At 45.2% G+C, this 21087-nt stretch overlaps 1 protein-coding gene across 2 annotated transcripts in view; it reads right to left on the bottom strand.

The window, feature by feature from the left end:
- LOC128706697 (headcase protein) overlaps positions 1-20038 on the bottom strand; it is a 92572-nt gene extending 72534 nt beyond the window's left edge. Inside the window, exons 1-3 of one of the 2 annotated variants that reach the window (XM_053801637.1) lie at positions 19479-19765; positions 19327-19355; positions 18765-18984 (exon numbers count right to left, since the gene is read on the bottom strand). In XM_053801637.1, coding sequence (XP_053657612.1) covers positions 18765-18984; positions 19327-19355; positions 19479-19765 — 536 coding nt within the window. Of the gene's footprint in view, positions 1-18764 lie in introns of both variants that reach the window. The other variant, XM_053801636.1, reaches the window with a different exon arrangement.
- Positions 20039-21087: the final 1049 nt, after the last annotated feature.

The following is a 21087-nucleotide window of genomic DNA, read 5'->3' as shown; positions in this document are numbered from 1 at the left end:
AATAAGAATCTCGAGTTTTCAATTTCCTTATATCCCGTGACGATCTCGAAAAACTTCAACTTTTGAGTTCAAGTAGATACAAAACAGTTACCGAAAGGCACGCAATATTGCATTAGAAGAGCAACACGAGAACCTCCTCGAGATGTGTAGTTCTAAAACTTTCGAATGATTCATCGCAAGTGTCAATTGTGGAAAGTATCGAGTCGGGATTTGGCAAACCCATTAGAGTGGACATGCGAGAACTTTTAACAACAACACGAAACCCTCTCACAGCCAGACGAAGGTGTGGTTTTGTTTACCCAAGAATATTGACAAAACTATCCAAGCTCTCACTACGAATACAAAAAATGTACCAGTAGCGCATTGTTTCGCTTTGTGGCCGATTGAGTTGAGATGCAATGGGGATCGAAGAGATGAAACCAGGAAGCGAGAAATTGGAGACCCCCACTATTTAACTAGGCGCTTCGGCAGTGTTCAAGGTTAAACTATTCGCACAAAGCAGAAAGAGAAACGACCATCTCCGTCTTATGGCAGCGCAACTAAGAACACTCCAAAAGTTCGAAGACGACGCAAACACGCGCACCCATCGATTTATCACACCGGTATCAAAAGCACATCCATACAGGTGTGAGCCACTCTAACGTATCACCTTTTAAAGGTTGCACCTAGATTTTATAACCACTTGAGCTTTTTTTTAACAACCGACGGGGGCTCTACCTACAGGCCAGACCAAGCAACAATTCGCCTGCTCGTACACACAGCAAACACACAAAGCGGTCGAAATATTTTGCTCAATCAAGACGGCTCCCTCCATTCCGTCTCGCACGGGACACGCACTTCTTCATCACACACCGTGTTGATGTGTGCGCCCTGGGCAATCTGTCTTTCCGCTCGGACAACCAGCCCGAATGTTTACCAGTGCGCAGAAACGGGCTAGCACCTTCAGCAACGTAGTAAAACCTGGAACAAATCGTGATTTCCTCTTTCTTAATATTCGGCGTGCCCGGCATCATTTACCACCGATGCCCCGTTTTGCTACGTGACGCGAATTCATTTGCAGTGTTGTGTGCCCTTGTGCGCGCGCGGGCTAGTGCTGCTGCAAAATATATGATTTCACACCAGCGCAACAACAATCGGTCGGATCCTCGTTGCACGGGACCACGAAGATGCTCCGGTTATGTAGAAAGGGTGGGGGGGGACATTCATTCTGTAATAATTTAGGTTGGAACATCTCCAAACAACAACAAAAAAACACATCCTCGTAAACAGTGAAAGCAAGAGTCTCGGCAACATAATTCAAAGAATTCAAGAACTCCGGAGATTCCGGCTACAGACAATGGTTACGGTGAAGGATTAAGGTCGCTTTGGAAGGTGTGCGTATAGAAGGGGGAAATGCGCACGCGGCACACAAATCGCGGATATTATCTAACATGTTTTCTCCCAAGCTTGATGCCGTTTCGTTTCTGCGTCGTGGATTTATGCAAGAAACATCCAAAACCGTAGCGGCAAAGGGAACAACCAAAGCAAAGCAGAAATGTGAAAAAATATTTACACTACTATGCGCCCACACACGCACACAAAGTCACTCTCTCCTTCTCCTCCTCCTCGCTGGTTGCGGATGGACAAGGCGAAAAAGATTAGCAAAGTAATGGAATGTAAAAATGTGCCTCAGCCAGCAACGAAACAACCAAACTCGTAGTGCATCCCTACTAAACCAGTCGCGGTGTATACGCGCAAATCCAAACGATGATTCGGGGGGGTGTGAGATTGGGGTGTGGGGAGTGGAAGTGGAGGTTGTGTTTTTACGTTTGCTTTTGACGCTACTATCTCGTCGAAAATCCACTCTCACACACACACACGCATTACAGACTCAGACCATTCTGATCCGCGGGCAAACTGAAACCAAAACCAAAGATCAAGCATAACGCGAAGAAGTTAACTGGCCCACCACAACCACCAACAGCGAGAAGCAGAACTCGCGGAGCTCGCGGACACCATACCATCAGACCCGATAGCCAAAACAATGGGGAGGGGGAGGGACAGGGAGACGCGAGAGTATCTCAAAAGAAAACGAAACGCCACCGGAACGAATTGCGAATGGGGCATGCACACACCAACCAAACACACAGACACAGAGCCAGGGCTCTGGACAGCAAGCACCAGCAGAGCACACACACACACACATGCACGCAACTACTCAGCACTTTTTAACCTTGACATTGAGTCGAACCAAGAAGAAACGGCCAAATGAGGTGCGGCGGTTGTGTGTAGAGCACGCGAGAGTTTGTGAAGGGGAATCGTGTGTGTGTTGGAACTTCGCGTTCCTCCTCTATTCGCGCTTGCCGTTTATACTCTTTGGGTGTTTGATTCCAAAATAAACGAACCCCTCCCTCCTCCTCCCCCCACCAAACCACATCATGAACAGCGGGCATACCAACACCTTCACATCAATCGTTGGCATACATTTTTACGTCGAACGTATCCGAGACCAATTCGCTTCCTCGAAACTGAGGAAAACTTCCTGATGCAAAATTGTGGACACCATCAGGCGAAACAACGGCCAACTAAAGAAGGTTGAAGACTAGAGAAAACAGGTATTAATTAAAGGCATTCTTTCGTAACAAAGCGATCATCATTCTTGTCCGATTACTCAATCGATTACACATTCAACACCAACAAAAGCACGACGTAATAGTTTGATCGGAATTCTTCAAAAACAAAAACCACTTGCCAAGTGACCCAACTAACAGGCTGTAAATAATGCCTCGCGCAAATGGTTGCAACGCAAGACTGGCAGAGTAAACACCGAGTGAATCAGACGTACATGAAATATGGTAGCCGCAATTACCACTAGGCAGCAATAAACTAAAAGGGAATCGAAAAAAAATCCCCCGGACTACAATCGGCGACTGATACGAATCAGATTTTAACTCGCCACACACTCTCTGAGATCAGCGTGACATTTCGAGTTCTGTAAGCCGGTTTCAATGACACACAAGCGATTTAATCGCTCCAACTGCTTCACTGTGAAACCCCTGCGCGGAAGAATTCTTCACGGGAAACATATTTCTTTCTATCGAACGCTGGATATCTCTCGTCTATCGATTCACACACTATCGAGTGCTATCAAAGTGTTTCTATAAGCATAAAGCGCATACTCCACACCACTCAGCCAAAGCAATTCCCCAAGGAACGGCTGAACACGAAGACGGTTTGCGCCAGCTGTGACCTTGGAAATAATCACCACCGGACACCCGGGGATAATTTGACGATATAAATCATAGACGTAAAGCAGCTCATAGACCTGCGGCGTTCACCAAACATCATCCGCAGGGAACGATCAAGATCGTACACAAACACACTCCGACGCTCCCCCCCCTTTAAGCGGAGAACGATGAGCGATGGACAGACACAACGAAAGAACCATACGAGGGAGGGGGGATTCGGTCCGAAAGAAGGTTCTCTTCAGTGCCAGAGATTCTTCAACACAGCGCACGGCTTTCCGGCCAGTCTCCCAAACAGCAATAATATATGGGACAGCTCTCACGAGACGCAATGGAACACACGTTTTTGCACTGCCTCGGATCGGGCGGCGGGCTCTCTTCATGCAATTGCGGAATCCAGCATAAAAATAGACACCGCCACACGCACACTGGACGAAACATTTCGTTCGTCCAAAGCGGGGCACTGTACTACGACTGCTAATTATATATCGTTCAACGGAGGTCCGGAGTGTTTTGCAGATGGGGGCTCAGAGGCCCCGCCGGGTTCACACACGCGAATGAACGCAATTTTATTGCATTATCGATTGCGTCGTTGTTGCATGTGCTGTACCACGGTTAGGGGTGTATGTTGTGCGCGGTTTCCGCAGACAGTGACTGACCGAAAACGCGAAAAGGTAATTAATCATTTGCCGCAGCATCATGTCGTCGTTGTGTTCTGGGGTTGGAAAAGCACATCGACACCGAATGTGGTTTATTCTTCTCCACGCCTCTTGTCTCTTAGCAGAACGCGCACGGAAAGCGAATCGATCGAACTTTTGCCAATCATTGCCTTCGCAATACCGGCACAAAAAGACCTCTCCACCACAGTACATTCGCAACAAAGTGAATAGCGCCTTGCAGGCCATTTTCCGTATCGATTGCTACCGGGAACACACTTCTCCTGACGAAGCGACCCACCCAATACCGGCAGCAATGACTGTCTGGCAGCATGTCTGGGGTCGTGGTTAGATAATCAATCATCGCATATACACAATGTTGCACCGACTGAGGGGGAGGCTATTTGGTAAAGAATCTCACCCCCACCAGTCCAAACGAGGTTAGACACCTAAACCTACGGTCCTAAACCTGGTGACAGACCTCCTTCACCTTCCGTTTTCCTGCAGAGGACCAAGAATGGTCCGGTGACACAATAGAAGGCAAACCAAACTATCATCAGCTCACCATATTTGTAGCCTGTCACAATACCGATGGCGAATTACTATACACCGGAGGGTTTGCATACACAAGCAGTAATGTTTGTCTGATGAGGGGGTGCGTGGTCGACTCTTCTGGTTCTCGTGTGCGTGAGAGTAGGAACGCCAATGACGCCCTTCAGAGGAAGTACACTCTCGTAACGAAACTTGACAGGAAGGCATAACACTATAAAACAGTGCGATGGTACGAATTCGCATTGTGTCCTGGGGCTAATTGCGAGATGGCGGAGGAACAAACAGCAACCAGTTCAGGCAATGTCGTGAGGTTGTCTGGCCACCTCCGCAACCGAGCCCCCCCTGAAGGTGTGCAGGAAATCAACCGATGTGTTACTATCTCATAACTAGGACAGCACGTACAGCACTGGATGTTACGTCATCGTTGTCTTCGATATGGAAAGCAATCCACCCGTCAGGTTTGTTGACTATAGTGCCCTAGAACGGATCACTGAGCACGCGGAGGCGAATTCTTGAGAATAACCCAAGAGCTTCTAGAACTCGTTTGATACATCGAGAATGATATATCAAACGACTCGGGTCAATTTTAAGAGTGTGAAAATTGAATGGTCTATCGTCGGACTCGTTTAAATATAAGAATCACACCGAAAACATCCGTCAAGGATCTTGTTTTTTATTAGCCGATCTTGCTCCGTTTATGAACTATTTTACTCGGACGCGAACTTCTTCAAACCCCATCTCTCAAGGTTTAAAGCCACCACAAGTTCCCAGGATAGTAAAGCAAACGAATTCCCCAGTCTGTCAAGCGAAAAACGGTGGTGAGCCCGTCAAGGCCAAGAAGTTGCTTCTCCGCGGCACCGTCCATGGCTCCATGGCGTTCGCAAATAAACACATGCGATGTCCAAAAGCAAACCGGCCCCCGGTGATACCTGCAACACAACGCTTTGGGGTCTATGATTTCGGCGGTTCAACGAAGACAAAAAACCGCTCCAAATGAAAATTAACCCAAATCACCATTAATGTACCCCTTTAAAAGCGCGACGATCCGTAGTGCCGGCTAGCCATGAGCACGGCGGCGGCGCCCCAGCCCGCAGCTGAAACCTCACAAAACAACAACAAAAAACACGATCCTTTTTCTATAACCTGCGGTCGTTTTTACCCAAAAGCCCCAACAACTACAAAAAACACACATCCACATTTCGGGTCTCGTTTATGCGATTCGGATAGCCATCAGCTCTACAAACATATTTATTGCCACCGTTGGGCAGTTAGGACCATGGCAAACGCGTTCCGAAGCGGTAAATGACGCACGATCATATTATGCATGTGGGAACGACACATCACCGGCCTAGGCCGCTAGGCTGGGAGCGTCTGCACATGGAACAGTCAAAATGTTGTGCAACGTTTGTTGAACTAATATATCTCATAGACGCGATGGTTCAGTCGATCGAGAAGATGGCACATCAACATTTTATCCGAGGAAATCCTCTAGTTACGCAAAAAGAAACATCAACGATCCCGTAGAATCTTTTGTTATTGTTCATGTTAGTGATGTTGCACTTCAGTGACATCCTATTCGAACAAACTTAAAGGAAAAGATCCACGTTTTTTCACATCAAACAATATTCTTCTACGATTTATGGAACCTCTACAACGATTTCTAACTCTCCGTGCAAAGCTGTTACGTAAAACTAAATCCAACAGCGCACAACAAATCATCAACACAATGATCGCATCAAATGAGTTTAACGATCGAATTTCGATCCTCGGATCCTATCCTCTCAACTACCTGGGAACAAACTGGCTATGGGATCCGGTTGATACGAAGACAGTTTCGGTGCAAAGAGATTTATGATCGCGAACCCAATCGCAATAAAATCCACACAATCATGGAACGGAGGGGGGAGGCTGTTTTTCGGTCCCAACGTTTGCGGAAGTCGCGGCATAGATCCCAAATACACAGCTGTGGAGGGCACCCCAAGCGGTTCGATAAAACCGCTCATTTCGTTAAGTCTTATCTTGACCGCTGTATGATCTGCCGTTGCTTCGGTCTGGCCCACGGTTGTTGTGTCCCTGAACCTCCATCAATAGTTTCGCTTCCTTCTCAGAACAATAATTGAAGGAATTCAACGCAACCCAAGCCGCTATAATCAAAAATTGTCTATATGAAGACTAGGAAAGCGGTTGTGGCACTTACGATGCGTATGTTTTTTTTTTTTCTCTCGCTCTTTTTGTTGGAACAAGGAAACGAAACAACTTAATTATTATGCATAACATATGGAACAAGAAAACCACACAACAGTAAACTTCTCAAGCGAGGGTGATGAGCTTCCCATATTAAATCGCTCATTGGACAAGTCCAATATAAATGACGGTGTGTTATTGAAATAATCGAGCGCACGAAAGCATAAAACAATGGAAACAAACCGGCGGAGCGTCTTCCCAAATAGCGAAACAATTGCATACCACCCGAAACTGGAGACACAAATGGAGACATCGATCGTTGAACAAATTTCGGGATGAGAAGAAGAGGGGAGGTTCTCTACACGATGTACCGATCTGGAACACGACTGGGTAAAAGCAACGGTTTCAAGATCACGATATTACCACCGAATCCTATGGAAGTATTTTTTTTTTACTTTGCCGTTTCTTCAATTTCTACAAGCACGCACGTTGCGCGCTGGCAAACGAAGAACAATCAACAGAAATGTCACCACACTGTTGTCCAAAAACGGTCGTCGGACACCGTTGATCATGTGGCGCCATCTGGTCCGTCGCTGCGGAGTGCCGAAACACAGTGCGTAGTTTACCATCGCCCGTCGTCTCCTCCAATTTTGGCCCGCGCTCAAACTTTTCCGTCACAATTCCAACACCCCTACAGCACGGTGGTGCGGGACGCTTTTGAGAAAATATAGTTCTTTTCAACAAACAGCCCACACATGGGGTACAACACAAAACCAAACATAACACGCACAACCAATCGTCGATGCCGGTCGAAACATTTATCTACCAATATCGAGGTGGCTCATCATCGGCGGATCATGTGTGAAAAGGGCCCACCCGGAGGAACGTGTCGCATTTTTGCTGTTCAATATTTAACCAAAACTGCAAACCTGGGAAGCAATCGAACCATGTACCCACTCCTCGGTGGAAGAATCAACAACCCGAGCCAAGAAAAGGGGTTTTAAAGATAAGATCACCGCTACAAGACACGTGACGACGACCAACAACCGGAATTGTAAGCAGCCTGCGCACAAACCCGGCACACACACAATGGGTTGCATTCAGCGAATCCTCCTCTCGCCGTGCGCTATCAATCATGCAAGATTATTTACCACTGCAGCTGCACACACAAAAAATCGTGTTTCTGGTTTTATTGTTGAGAGAGAAAAATAAACCACCACACAGAGAAATTTTAAAGGGCGCTCTGGAGGTCCACCACCCTTAACACATTCCTTCACACTAGAGACCGACATTCGATTTTTTGTATGCAAACCACAATCAGCACATTTTCAACGCCGGGCTTTTGTTTATTTACTTTGCAAGAGAAGTGAGTATCATTTTCCTTCCCAATAGTTTCCGATGAGTTGAACACACCAGTTGCGATACAGGGGGGAAAATAAAATCTCTAAACAATGCACCACACACCCTTGGCAAATGATAACAAAACCGGAGTAAGCAACTCCTGTCCATGAAGAATATAGAGAGCGAAACTTGTTTCTTGCATTCACTGCACATTCACAGGAGGTAAAGTGATGATGCAATGCCAATGTATGCATCTCCTCCAATGATCTGTGAACAGCTGCACAGCTCCGTGCTTAGTACTAAAACAACGTGACTAATACACCTTACGCTGATGTTTACGGAAACGAAAGTATGGATTTGAATGTGCTCAGTGATACTCCATGCATCAAATTTGTAGATAACACAGACTATAGAACGACACGTTCTAAATGGGCTGACTTTGAACTGAAAAGCCCCCGTGTTGAGATCTACTTTTATATTTTTGCTACGCTGTTTCCGTCTGTAAGTCTACACCCTGATTGATTAACACCCTTTTAATGAAATTTGAGCATAATGCAATACAAAAGCTAGGCATATGCTGAGTGTTTCGTCATGGTGCACAAGACCCCAGAAGATCCGAACCGTTGATTAGATAAAAGTTGTCCAAATTTATAACACAAATCCATTACCATTCCACACTAACAAAAACGCCAAATAATAAACGAATGCAACAAACTTTGCAGCCATGACAAACAACCGTTGCCGATTGCTAGATTGAAGGACCGTGTGCGCGGTTGCGTCAAACTTTCTTTGGGGCATTTCCGGGGCCCACACACGCAAGCACACCGGAACACCGAGACGTGGACCTGAGGAGGAAAGGGGGACGAGAGCGCCACCCAAGCTGGTTGGCTGCACACACCGGAAGACGTTCATAAATCCATCCGATCCTCGCACGATTCGCACCAGCTCCCGAATTGTAACTGATGATCGAGCAAACCCCCCGTTTTCCAAGACACGCAGCCGCAGTTGACAAGCGTGCCATGGTTCGGGGCGGGAGGGTCTCTCGCGCTCTTTGGGGTGTTTTTTTTTTTTTGTTGTTGTTGTGTGTATAAAACTGATGCCGCCGACGCCGTGCTTTTTGTTAGCAATTGAGAGGTACACACAGGCGCGACGCGAAAGTAATTGGGTGTTATATTTAATTTAAATTGGATCAACGAGATGGGGAGGGAAGACAAGTGTGATAAAAAACAGGACCGTACCACCCAACTGGCTGGCGGCACACACTGAGGATACGCGCGCACGGACCGGACATTAACGGCTGGAGCAAATACATAAACGTGTGTGTGTGTGAATTTTTTCTCGCTTTCCAGGCCGACGGTCGGTTGTAAGAGCCGACCGAAAGGCAAACGATCGTAAATTATGCAAATTTTATTTTTGGCCATTTGTTTTTACAGAGGGCCCCCCAAAGCAAAACGAAGCGGGAATGTGTTTTCGGTCATTTTTACGGTTGCAATTTTTATTGCACTACCATTGTGCATGGGAAAACACGCCGTTACCTTGCCCGATCAGGAGCGCTACAATTGAAAAAAAAGGTTCCATTTCCGTTAGCATACGCAGAGTGAAATGCATTCTGGCCCTAACGGATACGGAGAATAGTAAAATTCCATTCCATGGCGGGTCCCCGTTAACAAAGGACGCGCCCGCCTCCGTTCAACATTTAGGCCCCGGGTTTGCTTACGTTGGACTGGGAATTTATCATGCTCTAATTAACAATTCCCATATCTTTTGCTGCAGGAGAGTATAACCGAATTGCTTGTTCACGTCTTATAACCATCACAACACGAAAAGGCCACCGAACTCGACGAGGACACGACGGCAAACACGGCAAGCAAGGGGTTCATATAAAGCATGATCGAGAGCCCTTTAAATGCCAGCGACTACGCACTGTGTGGTATGTCCTTCGCCAAAAAAAAAGGCCCACGTGCAGAAAAAATGTTGAAATACGAATCAAGATAGCGTGGAATATGGTTCAAAAATTGGGTCATTATCTGGACACCGTATAAAACTGGACCCGCGCGCACTCGGGGCTTTATTGTGGACGGGAAACAGGTTGTAAATATGGTGAGCTTTCCCTTACAGGCCGCAAACACCCTCCGTTAATCTTCCAATGGCGATAGTTTGGTGATTAAACAGTCAGTACACTAGTGTTTATGATTCATCATTTACCACATAGTACATAGAGTCGAGGCAGAATACAATGCTATACAGAGTCTACGAAAAAACATTTTTTACTTTGGTGCCTTTTCGGGCTTCTTTCCAAATTGAACTAGAGTTCGTTGAGATTTGGATGCATAGGTATCCAGAAGTTACTCCAATATTCCTAACTTCAACTCCAAAACTGTGCATTTTCGAAGCTTTTCCTCCAACCTTGGCTTGTGTAAATGCCAACCACCTGCTTGCCAACCTCGACAGTACATGTTACTGCTCCATCCGATTCAACTTTTACTAACCCACCAAAGCAAAATCAAGAAAGCAAACCAAGCGAACCAACTATTCACGAAGAACAACTAACCTTTTACACTGTTACAATTATAGAACTGGTTTCAGAAGGATACTAGCGTATGGACATTGGGGAGCCATTGCATCTCGTATTAAAGTCTGACAATTTTTGAGAACATGAAGCACGGATTATGGAATCAGCTATAAAGAAAACTTTCCGCAGTATATTGTCTTACTAACATTCCATATGGTTCTGTACATAAAATGCACCCATACACACACGCGGCCATGTTCACTGCTGGCTACCCTGCTAACTGATTACGATAGTTTGCACTCGTTAAGTTTTCCCTACATTTTGTCCAACATCTCTGCTGATTACAATGGCTCTAACATTCATGAGCGGATGGACCGAAAAACTTTTCCCAACAGCATCGTCGTGTGCACTTGGGCAAAGTTCACCCAATATTGTGCACAGGAACGATGATGACACATTTACATACGCATTTCAAACAATCAACCCATGGCGGTGGCTTGCAGCAAAAGAAAAGTCCTGGGGACAAGAAGTTGCATCCAAAGTTGAATTTCTTCACGGTTCTTGCTAGCCCTTTCTTCAAGAACGGAGCGTCGGTTTAAATATATAAAAAACAACCCAAACTGTTGTTGCAGTTGGATCGTAATGCGAAGGGTCATGTTGTGATGGAATTAGTTTGCCATTATGTGTTATAAAACGTTCCTAGTGCCACCTGCTTGTCTAGGAACGATAGTTTTCGTGTTGTTGATAGATTTACTTGAGCAATAAACAGCGCTACACATGGTTTGAAATTGAAAAAATTGATAAATAATATCCAAAACTGATGATATTGAATATTTTAAATGTTTTAAAATAGATAACTCAGATAGTTAAACAATTAGACCAAATATACGTATAGCTGGTCTACCAAAATCATCAGGACAACGCGCCCCACCACCATTCAGAATTTCAATCACCTTGTTTGAGGGGATATAAGAACAAATTTTCCGTGAAATCTATTATCGATACGGTGGTAAATACGACCGCCGAAGCTTTAACTGCCGAGAAAACGCGGTCCACCGAAACGAATTCAATCAATATGCAAATGAGATTAATTTTTCCCGGCAGGAGATAAAATGGTCCACACGCTGCACCTACAAGGGCGATGGGTAAGCAATGGCGAAAAACAAAACAACAAAAAAAAAAACAGGGACAAGAAACCTAAAACAAAATTATAATATCATGCAACTGTTCCATCTGCGACCCAGCCCAACCTTCTTCCCCCCTCCACGGGAAGGTAACAGGAAGGCGGGGAAAAAATCGCTAAATTCAATTGTCAACCCAATTGGACTAGCACCTCCACACCACATGCTGGGATGGTGCGCTGCTGTGTGGTGTTACCAGCCTTTTTTGCATAAATCATCATTTACCGTGCGCTCATCATCATTATGCAATCGTTGAAGTAGGTGGCAAAGGAAATGGATAAAAAAAACACAAAAAAGAAAATTACACCATTTCGATCGGTGTAACATAAAAGGACAATTTTTTATCATCGCTACAACAGGCCACAGCAACAAAACGAAAGACATGAAGAAGTAAAAACAGAGACAAAAAAATGAAATAATCGGACCAAGATATGGAAAGAACACACAAAAAGGAAATAAAAAAAATGGAAGAAGTAAAAGAAATAAATAATTAAAACTAAATAAGTGAACGAGAGCGATGAGTCCGGAATTAACTGTCCATCCCTCTACTTCGAAGGGTGCAATAGTGCGTAAATATAAAGACAGATATGAAATAAAGAGGCCTTTTTTGATCGTAATTCTCTTCTTCAATTCTATACGAACTGCCATCATACACGGTTGAACGGGATTGAAACGTAAACAAGAACTGTAGGGAAGATTACCCATGCCTAAAAGTGCCTAAGAGAATAAAGCCCTTCAAAAACCGACCGGAGTATTCTATCATAAACCTTCAGGAACAGTACACAACCGTTCAATGATTTATTAGTATCGCGAACACAATTCATACCTATCTTTTAAACGGTGCCCCTGCATTGTTCTGCTTTTGCTATCTATACCCTAAAATCACACGAGAACGAATCTTCAATATCCTTATCGTTAGCTTACAACGGGTCTTCTTCCCGCTCTTTAAAGCCTACCCGGACGAAGTCTTGCAACAGGAGCTCTAAAGGAGTTTAAAAAAAACACACACGCAATATCTCACGACACGACGACCTCTTCTACACTCGAGCAAGATCAAATACAATCCTTCGGAAGAACACTTTCAGAGGCGATGAACCGACCAAAAACCGGATAGCCACCCGCGGCGCGATGAACGATTTTTGTTGAAATAAATCCCATGTTGCATTCCCCGCTCGTACGGATGTCCTTTCGGTACGGTTTGTTCGTTTGAATGGAAGAAAACGAGGTCAACCGGTTGTCTTCAAAATATTCAAACAAAAAAAAATTAAGACATCTTTTGCTCAACATCAAACTATTCACAGATCACCACAGGACTGCAAATGACAACAAAAGAAAAATATATCTTTTCAAATTAAAGTTTGTTAAATTTTTGGATAACTTTATAAAAATTCAAACATGCATTAAAGACACTAAAACATAGGCGAAACCCTAATATGTAATAGCATTTCCCTATGAATTCTAACTACAAAATCCCAAAGTACCTTAAAGCCCTCGAGTGCAGAGTTCGCTGAGAGCCCACACCTCAACAGACGGACACAGTTAACACAATAATAAAATTAAAAATTTCAACGTCTTAATTACCCAACCTTCCATTTCCTACCATCGGGAGATCCGGAGCGCATCCATCCAAGCAAATCATTCGAAGTCGAAACTATTCCCCATACATACGGGTGGGGGTTGTGTGTTATGCGCGATAAAACATGAGGGTCACCCACCAAAAAGCACACACACACACATGGGGTCACATGTATCTCATTGGTACCGGACACATTTTTTTTTTTTACTAATTAGCCCTCGAAACGCGGGGGATGATGAACACACAGTTACGTAAGTAACTCTTCCCACCCTTGTGTTCCTTGGCACTTCCTTGACAGGTGATAAATTGCATTACTTAAGCTACCTTTAAAAACCTTCCCTTACGTTTAAAGGTGAGTCACACTTTGGACGATTTGCGTGTTTTTTTCTATTGCCATTAGAGAAGGACTTTCTAGCTTTGTGCCTACCTTTCTTACAAATGATGGACCCGCGCAGAGGTTAACCCGCTTAACGAAAACGCACACACGATGACCTCAAGCGGGCGCGATCAAGTTTAAGGAAAAACGGTACAAAAACCATCACCACGAGACACCCGGAGGCGCCAGGTTCCCAACGACAAAGCCGCGGCTTTCTGAACTGCGCTAACCGATGCGTTAAATGCGCAAAACGATGAAGTTTCGAATTCGCTGGTGGCGCTGCTGCTACTAAGCTTCATTTTGATGATTAAATTTTTTGGTCGCATGCAAAATAGAATCCAGTTTCGAGGTCAGTAGGTATGGTAAATATTGGACACCACACCACCATCACCACGGCCGTTTCCCGCCTTAACAGTTTTCGCGGTTCTGTGAAGAATAGAAACAAAAGCTTCTTCTACTTTGTACCGGTTTAATGCAAACGTCTCTTCTTTGTCCTTGAGCGGCTTCAAATCATTTTGAATATGCAATTTTGGGCTCATTATTTTAATTTATGAGCAAAACAAACTGTCGTCGTATGCAAACGCGATACACATTTGTTCCGAGACACTTGTTGTCAAATAAATAGCAACGGAAACATAACTATTTCAATACGAGCCAAACAAAATGTTTCACAAACTATTTAAAAAAAACACCTTTGGTACACCATTCTACAGCATTAAGTCAACGGCAAAGATTAACAAAGTGATCCAGTTGGCAAATCCGTGTGGCACAGTGTGGCTTGCGGAAACACTGCTCCAAATCTTCAAGGTTATCAAACGTCCAAAAACCCACTACCAGGCCTTAAAAATTTGGTGAAGAAACAGACGGAACTCTATCGTGGGTCACCTGCGCCCCCAGTGTGTTTAATGCATTTGTCGCATTTTTCCCACACCGAAACGGTCACAGGTGATTATATACATTTCAAACCCAAACCGACACCGCGCACCCGCGACACCTCATTAGCATATATACCCGCGGTTTAGGTTTTGCCATACTTTTTGTGATCAAACCGAACCCTCTGTGCGTGCGTACCAAAACGTTGGCACTAGGCGATCAGAGAGAGAGGGAGAGAGAGCGCCACCAACCCCGCTGTCGAAAAGCTTACCACCCAAAGGGGGGTTGGTTCATTACTCACGCATCTTACGCTTCAAAAGTGAGCCACAACCAATACTGCACGCACATTCGTAGTTTTTCCACTGTAAACGCTTTAACAAAAAGCCAAAATAAAAACAAAATACCCAACGTAACGCAACGGAGAGGTTGATATATTGGAGTTACTTTTAGAGAACAAAACATACGCACACACAAGTGCGTTTTGGGGCGGGGACCCACCTCACTCTGTAGTGCTGGAGTGACTTATTGTTTCAATATAGCGACCTAACGACCTAATCGAGTGAACAGCGAAAAGAAAGAGAGAGAGAGAGAAAACCATACCCGCCACAACAGCCCAAACGATTCTTTTGACAAAAATTAAAATTCAAGGTTAACACATCATATGGTTGAAGGTTGCAGCAACAAACGGCAAGCGCGGAACTTCCACAATGTGGCCGCGGAACGCAACGCAAAATGTAAAAATAACGTGTAACACTGCAACCGCTTGAATCACCTTCTCTCTCTTTTTTTTTTGGTCTTTCTCTGTCTCTCCTTTTTGGCCAGATAAAATAGTGAATGCGTTAATAATTGCATGTTAAACTGTGCTTCCGTCTACAAACAACCCAACATACAAACAAAAAACAACACATGCCCTACCTAATGGTTCCGGCCATTTAACATCATACACCGTTTCCAAAAGCCACGCACGAGATATTTGACACCGAAAATTGGCAACAAGTAGTACGAACAAAACACTGAACACGACAAAGGCGGATGGAAATTTAAAATTTACTACCCAGCGCCACAAATGGTAAACCGGGGCCAAAGTAAGCTGACGACAGGTGCAAACGGCCAAATTCATCATCATTTGGCAATGCAGCTGTGTGTACAAAGTCAACAGTGGCGCACGGCGCACGCTTGCAATTAAGAGCAGTGATGATGGGCGCGAATTTTTTTTAATGGACACAAGATCCATCTGCTGTCGGCTCCACATCGCGAGAGGACCAGAAGACCGGTGCAACATACCTTTTGCACCAATATGTACCATCGTTTAATGTAACGCTTCTTCCGTTATTTGGGGCCGTGGCAACAGTTAATGAGATTCCAATATTGGTAAAATTGACATTGGCAAGTTGTTATTGTAACAAACGACCAAATCGTTCCGTCCACATCATGCATAAATGGGAGAAGTTCCACCACATTTAAGGAAGATCCTAAACCGCAGCTGATATCGCATCCGCACCCTCTCCTTCGGTTGGGTTTACAAACGAAGGTGTAAGCACCGCTTCTGTTCAAAGGTTCCCGCCGCCGTACGGTGCCTCGGAATGGAAAACCGGTTTATAATTTCTAGGTCATTACCATAACACCCGAAAACCCGTCATCTTCTTCCCCGTGATAGATGGTGATTTGTGCCGCGGCTCGACGGAGAGGCAGAGAGTGTAAAATCGCCAACAAATCCAGCACCACCCAGAGACGGGGGTGTGTTAGAAGTAAACAAAACAAAACAAAAACACTTACACAACATTATTATACCGGTTCTTTTTTTCCTTTTGGTTTCGTTTTTCACTCGTATGGTCGCTCTGTGGTAGTTACAAACAGTCGCGCAGCATAAAATAAGTCAGTCATATTCTCACGCATTTTATGCAATTTTGCAACGAGTACACCGCATTATTCCACATTTCGCTACGATTCATAATTTGTGTGTTGGGGCAAGCACTGTAAATCGAACAAAAAGCCTGTGGTCAAGGTCCCTGGTTTGGTTCTTGAAACGAAAAATCTAAAGCGAACATGAAAGTGACGATAAAAAACGTTAACCGACAAAGAAAACCTTTAAAAAAAAAGTTAAATAAAAAAATAAATATTTTTCTTCTGCTCTTAAAACCCACCAAAAATAAATTCTTCGGAAGCATTAAGATAAAACAGCGACTGCTAAATTTGGATTGCGGTGCGAAACCCCCCACGAAAAGGAACATCCAGAAAAAAGGAAAGAAAACAAACTTTTATGCGTTTGTTTTTGTCCACTAACTTTGTCCTCGTCCAATCAATGAATCGACAGACAGGCGGAATTTGAAGGTTTCTGATATAATATTGTAAAGTTTCGGAAGAAATCCTTGAAACCACCGGTCTGTTTTCATTCTTCCACGGAGTTGATCTTGAAATTTATCATATTTTTTATATTTTTTTCGCGTTTTCTTTCCTTATGTACACATCTTATGTCACATTACTATACCTAAAGATGATATTATAATGCAGGATTAGCTCAAGAGTTGAAGGAAACGCATCAAATCTCACTCAACAATTCTCTGCAAATATCGATCGATCCCCCGAAACAATCCCTTATTATCATAAGGAAAAACAAACCAACGTTCCCTGAAATGATGTGACCCACACAGAGCATGGAAAACTGTACATTTGCAAAGGGAAAAGCGAATTGAATGGCTGTAAATGTTCCTCTTTGTTTCGGCTTCATTTCAACGACGGTGGACGATTGGCGAGAGCGATAAAATTTTATCTTCTCCAATTTTCTTCACCAACTAAACCACACACACACAAACAAAACCCGATTAAAAGCCCACCCGAAACTTGTTTTGTCCCTTCGGTCTTATCGGTTTGCCGATATTTGTGCAACAGGAGAAGCCCACAGTGAAAAGCTGCAGCACAGTTAGTACACAAATTTGACTACTATCGACCATCATTATCCTTTGGAGGTGTAAGAAACGGGAAAAATGGAACAATAAATTTTGGTGGGCATGAAAACCATGGGCACAAACGGTACAAACACGCCACCGCACCGCACGCCAAGGTCAACCCACTCTGGTCGGGAAAGTCGATTTTCGTGACAACACAAAGAAACCCCCCCGATGCGAGAGTTTTCCCCGAAGGAAAAGAAGGCCTCTTTCTGGTAGCATTTCGTTCTGCTACGACAAAAGCCCACCGTCACACATCCGTCGGCTTTTCTTCAACGGAGATTCCCCCTTGAAAGCCGGCGTTTCAAAAGCGCCTACCCAAAAACCTGTTACGGGCAATGAAAAACGACACTTTTCTCCTTGACCTGCCTTTTGCTCCGGGGTTCTGCTAAGTACAGCTTCCCTTTTCCCCGGTTCTGCTGTGGCAGCTGTGGGAACACTGGTTTGCTCGCGAAGGAAAAGCTTTCTGCACCGTCGTGAAGAAGCGATTGTGAAAATAATGTTGAGCGGAGTGTAACGCAACCGATGAGAGAATGCGATAAGGGAGACACGAGAAAACAAGAGATGTTGATGAAACAAGGGGAAATTTTTATCATCGCATTACATTGCGAATGAACACTGCTGCTGCCGGCGGGGTTCGGTGAGTTACTTGCAACATATAAACGCACGGCGTGAGAGCGAGCGACATGAAGGAATCATAATCTATCAGCTGTTATCCAAGGTTAGAAAAGTTAGAAAAGGCAGGGTTTGACTGTACAGACGAAAAGAATTAGAAAAAATAAATTTAATTTCACAAAATTATTTCGAAAAATAAAATTTCAAACAAATTGAAAAATTGGAATTGAAGAATGGATCGAAAATTACTAATAATTAGAACTATTTTCACGTCCATGAATATCCCGAGAACAGTATCAAAGTCTTCCAACAGGAATATACAGACGACATTCTTCATATCCCCACATTCCATGTTCATCATTTATTGGATATCTTTTATTCCCGACGGGAGTTATCCAATACAGCCATGCTGCTCCAAGCAATAAATAACTCATGATAATTCCTATCATACCTCAAGTTCCATGATGTCAAGTCTCGATATCCAGTCTGAAGGAACGTCATAAGGTATTTGAAACGAATCTCAACTTGACCCATCTCAGTAGCAAGGAATTAGAGCTGTGGTGACACTACAATCTTCAGAGATCTTAGTATATCTCATTTGACATGTTCTTAACTTCATGAATCCATTAGTGGAACAACCGGAAGCTTGAATATCCCCCCTAAAACCACCAAATACTTCAATAGCATTCAAAGGAACTGCTTTTATGTAGTAGAGTTTTGGCCACTTACCGAACACGCTCAGAATGCAGCTCAACTTTCGACTTCGGTGTCAGCGGTAACTTGGCAATGCTGGCCGGGCTCGGTGCTTGGTTGTGGATCGGTGAGATGGACTGTTCCGAGCCACCGATCGAAGAAGCTGGCGGTGTGCAGGACCCATTGCTGATCGACGACAGGCTGTTGGCACGCATACGGGCCGTAGCAGAGGCCGATGCCATGCCGATTGCCGCACCGTGATGCAGATGCTGCGCCTGCTGCTGCATGTGTGAATGTATGCCATTGATCACCAGCCCCCCAAGACCGGGTGGTTGATTGGTCCCGCGCCGCATGGGAGTCGCTGCAGTATTCGATGACGAAACACTTATCTTGCTCAGTATTGACAGCAGCTTTAGTTGATGTTGCTGCTCCGAGGATTGATGTTGCTGCTGCTGCTGCAGCAGATGATGGTGATGCTGAAGAATAAGATCGGTTTGCTGCTGCCGTAGCTGCTGTTGCTGGCTGTTGGGACTGCTGGTGGCGCTACTGTTAGCACTGCTGCTAGCGCTGGTCGAGATCGCCAATTTCTGATTGTGCCGGTTCTTCTTTTTCTTCTGCTTCTTGGCACTTTCATCTTCGCGGCCCCCGATCGGACCAAGCATGCCACCAACCCCAATGGCATCAACGTCAATGGAACCATCTCCAATGATAACGCCACCACCACCGCTGCCTACGAGGGCGCGACCGAACATCGTGGCCGTGGTTGGAGCATTCCAGTCCAGGTCCTTCTTCAGGTTGCCACGTCCGCACTTGCAGGCGCACACCTTGTGCACCAGATCGTAGCCCTTCTTCGTCCAGAGGTACTGCTGCCGTTGCTTATCCGACCAGGACCGTGCACGGGCGGTAGATTTCAAGTATGCCATCACTTCATCCTCCCACCGGTCGAAGCACTCCCGGTGCATGTACTGGCCGGCGGTGCACGAGTCGTTGCTGCACTGGACACGCACGCATTCGCGCAGATCCTCCAGATTGATCATCGCGCCCAGTTCCGAGAATGGGTTGCCACTTTTCGGCTTCATGCACTCACCGATCGGCATGCAGCAACGTACCATGCCGGCACCCTCCGAACCGGACCCGTCACCCGACTGGGACGATTCGAAGCCATGGTCGGAGTCACCGCTCACGCCCCACGAGAACGGATCGTACACACCGCCACCGATCGATGTCGTGATCGTGGGCTGGTTCAGGCAGGAGGGATGCTGGATAAGTCCCTCACTGACAGCGGTTCGTCCCGCACGTAATGGTGCCATTGCGGCCAGCAACGACCCACCACCACCAAATAGCAAATGGTTATCAATTTTTGATTTCTTCCAGAAAACGCACGCGGGCGTTTTGAGAAGCGCGGACTTCGGTAGTTCTTTAATACGTATCTTTGCTTGCCGCCCAACCACTGTTCACGTGTCCTGAGGGAAGGATAGTCATATGCACAAAGCACTGATTGTCTCTTTAGCCGCACTGTTTCTTGAAACTCCAGAGGCCGTGTCACCAACAAAAGCAGAAGTTACTTCTCTTTTCGTTCGCGAAACTCCGAAAGCCTGTATAAAGGGCCGTCTGTAAATGCAATGCTACGAATTTCGTCCCGTATTGTGTACTTGCTGCTTTGTGTTCACTCCCCTATCTGGCCTACTTATTGTTTCGAGAATTTTCCTGTTAACATCCAAAGGTTGCTATTTTTTACCCCGGGAGGACGACACTTTTAGTTCTCGCTTCCGTCTTTCACCATTCGTTCGCGACTTCCACACGCGCACACATACACACATGCATATGACACCAAACTTAAACACAACGAATGTGTACACGTACAACTGAACGCACGCAATTGCTAGCCGAAATACCGGGAATATTCTTGGGCACAATGTCGGCGACCGATTTGGAGAACCGCCACAACACACACTGAACGCACACGCTTTTGTTCGTTGGAGCAAACTCCATCAGCACATCAGAACACGTCGTCGCCCACTGTTGCTATGTGTGCGCTTCCTTCTTTGGAACCGTGTGCTTTCCAGTTCGAACCGGCTTCGAACACGACACACGGTGGAAAATGGAAAATTTCGCTCTAGTTTGATGCACACACGCTTTGTTTGGCCTTCGCAGTTTTCCTTCAAACCCGCCGCAGTGTGTTCATTCCGTTGCACTGTTTGGAAAAATTCTACTTTCATCAACGTTACTCTCAACGCACACAAACACACCTTTGTTTCCACTGGCGGTGGTAACTCGTGAGCTTGGCAAGTATTATCGTGTCACGCACTCTTTTCTCCGGGCTGGATGGGTCGTCTTCTGCTCTCGAAAGAGCAAAGGC

This window comes from Anopheles marshallii, chromosome 2, assembly GCF_943734725.1.
Source record: "Anopheles marshallii chromosome 2, idAnoMarsDA_429_01, whole genome shotgun sequence".
NCBI classification, from domain to species: Eukaryota; Metazoa; Arthropoda; class Insecta; order Diptera; family Culicidae; genus Anopheles; species Anopheles marshallii.
This window is presented reverse-complemented; position numbering and strand designations above follow the sequence as displayed.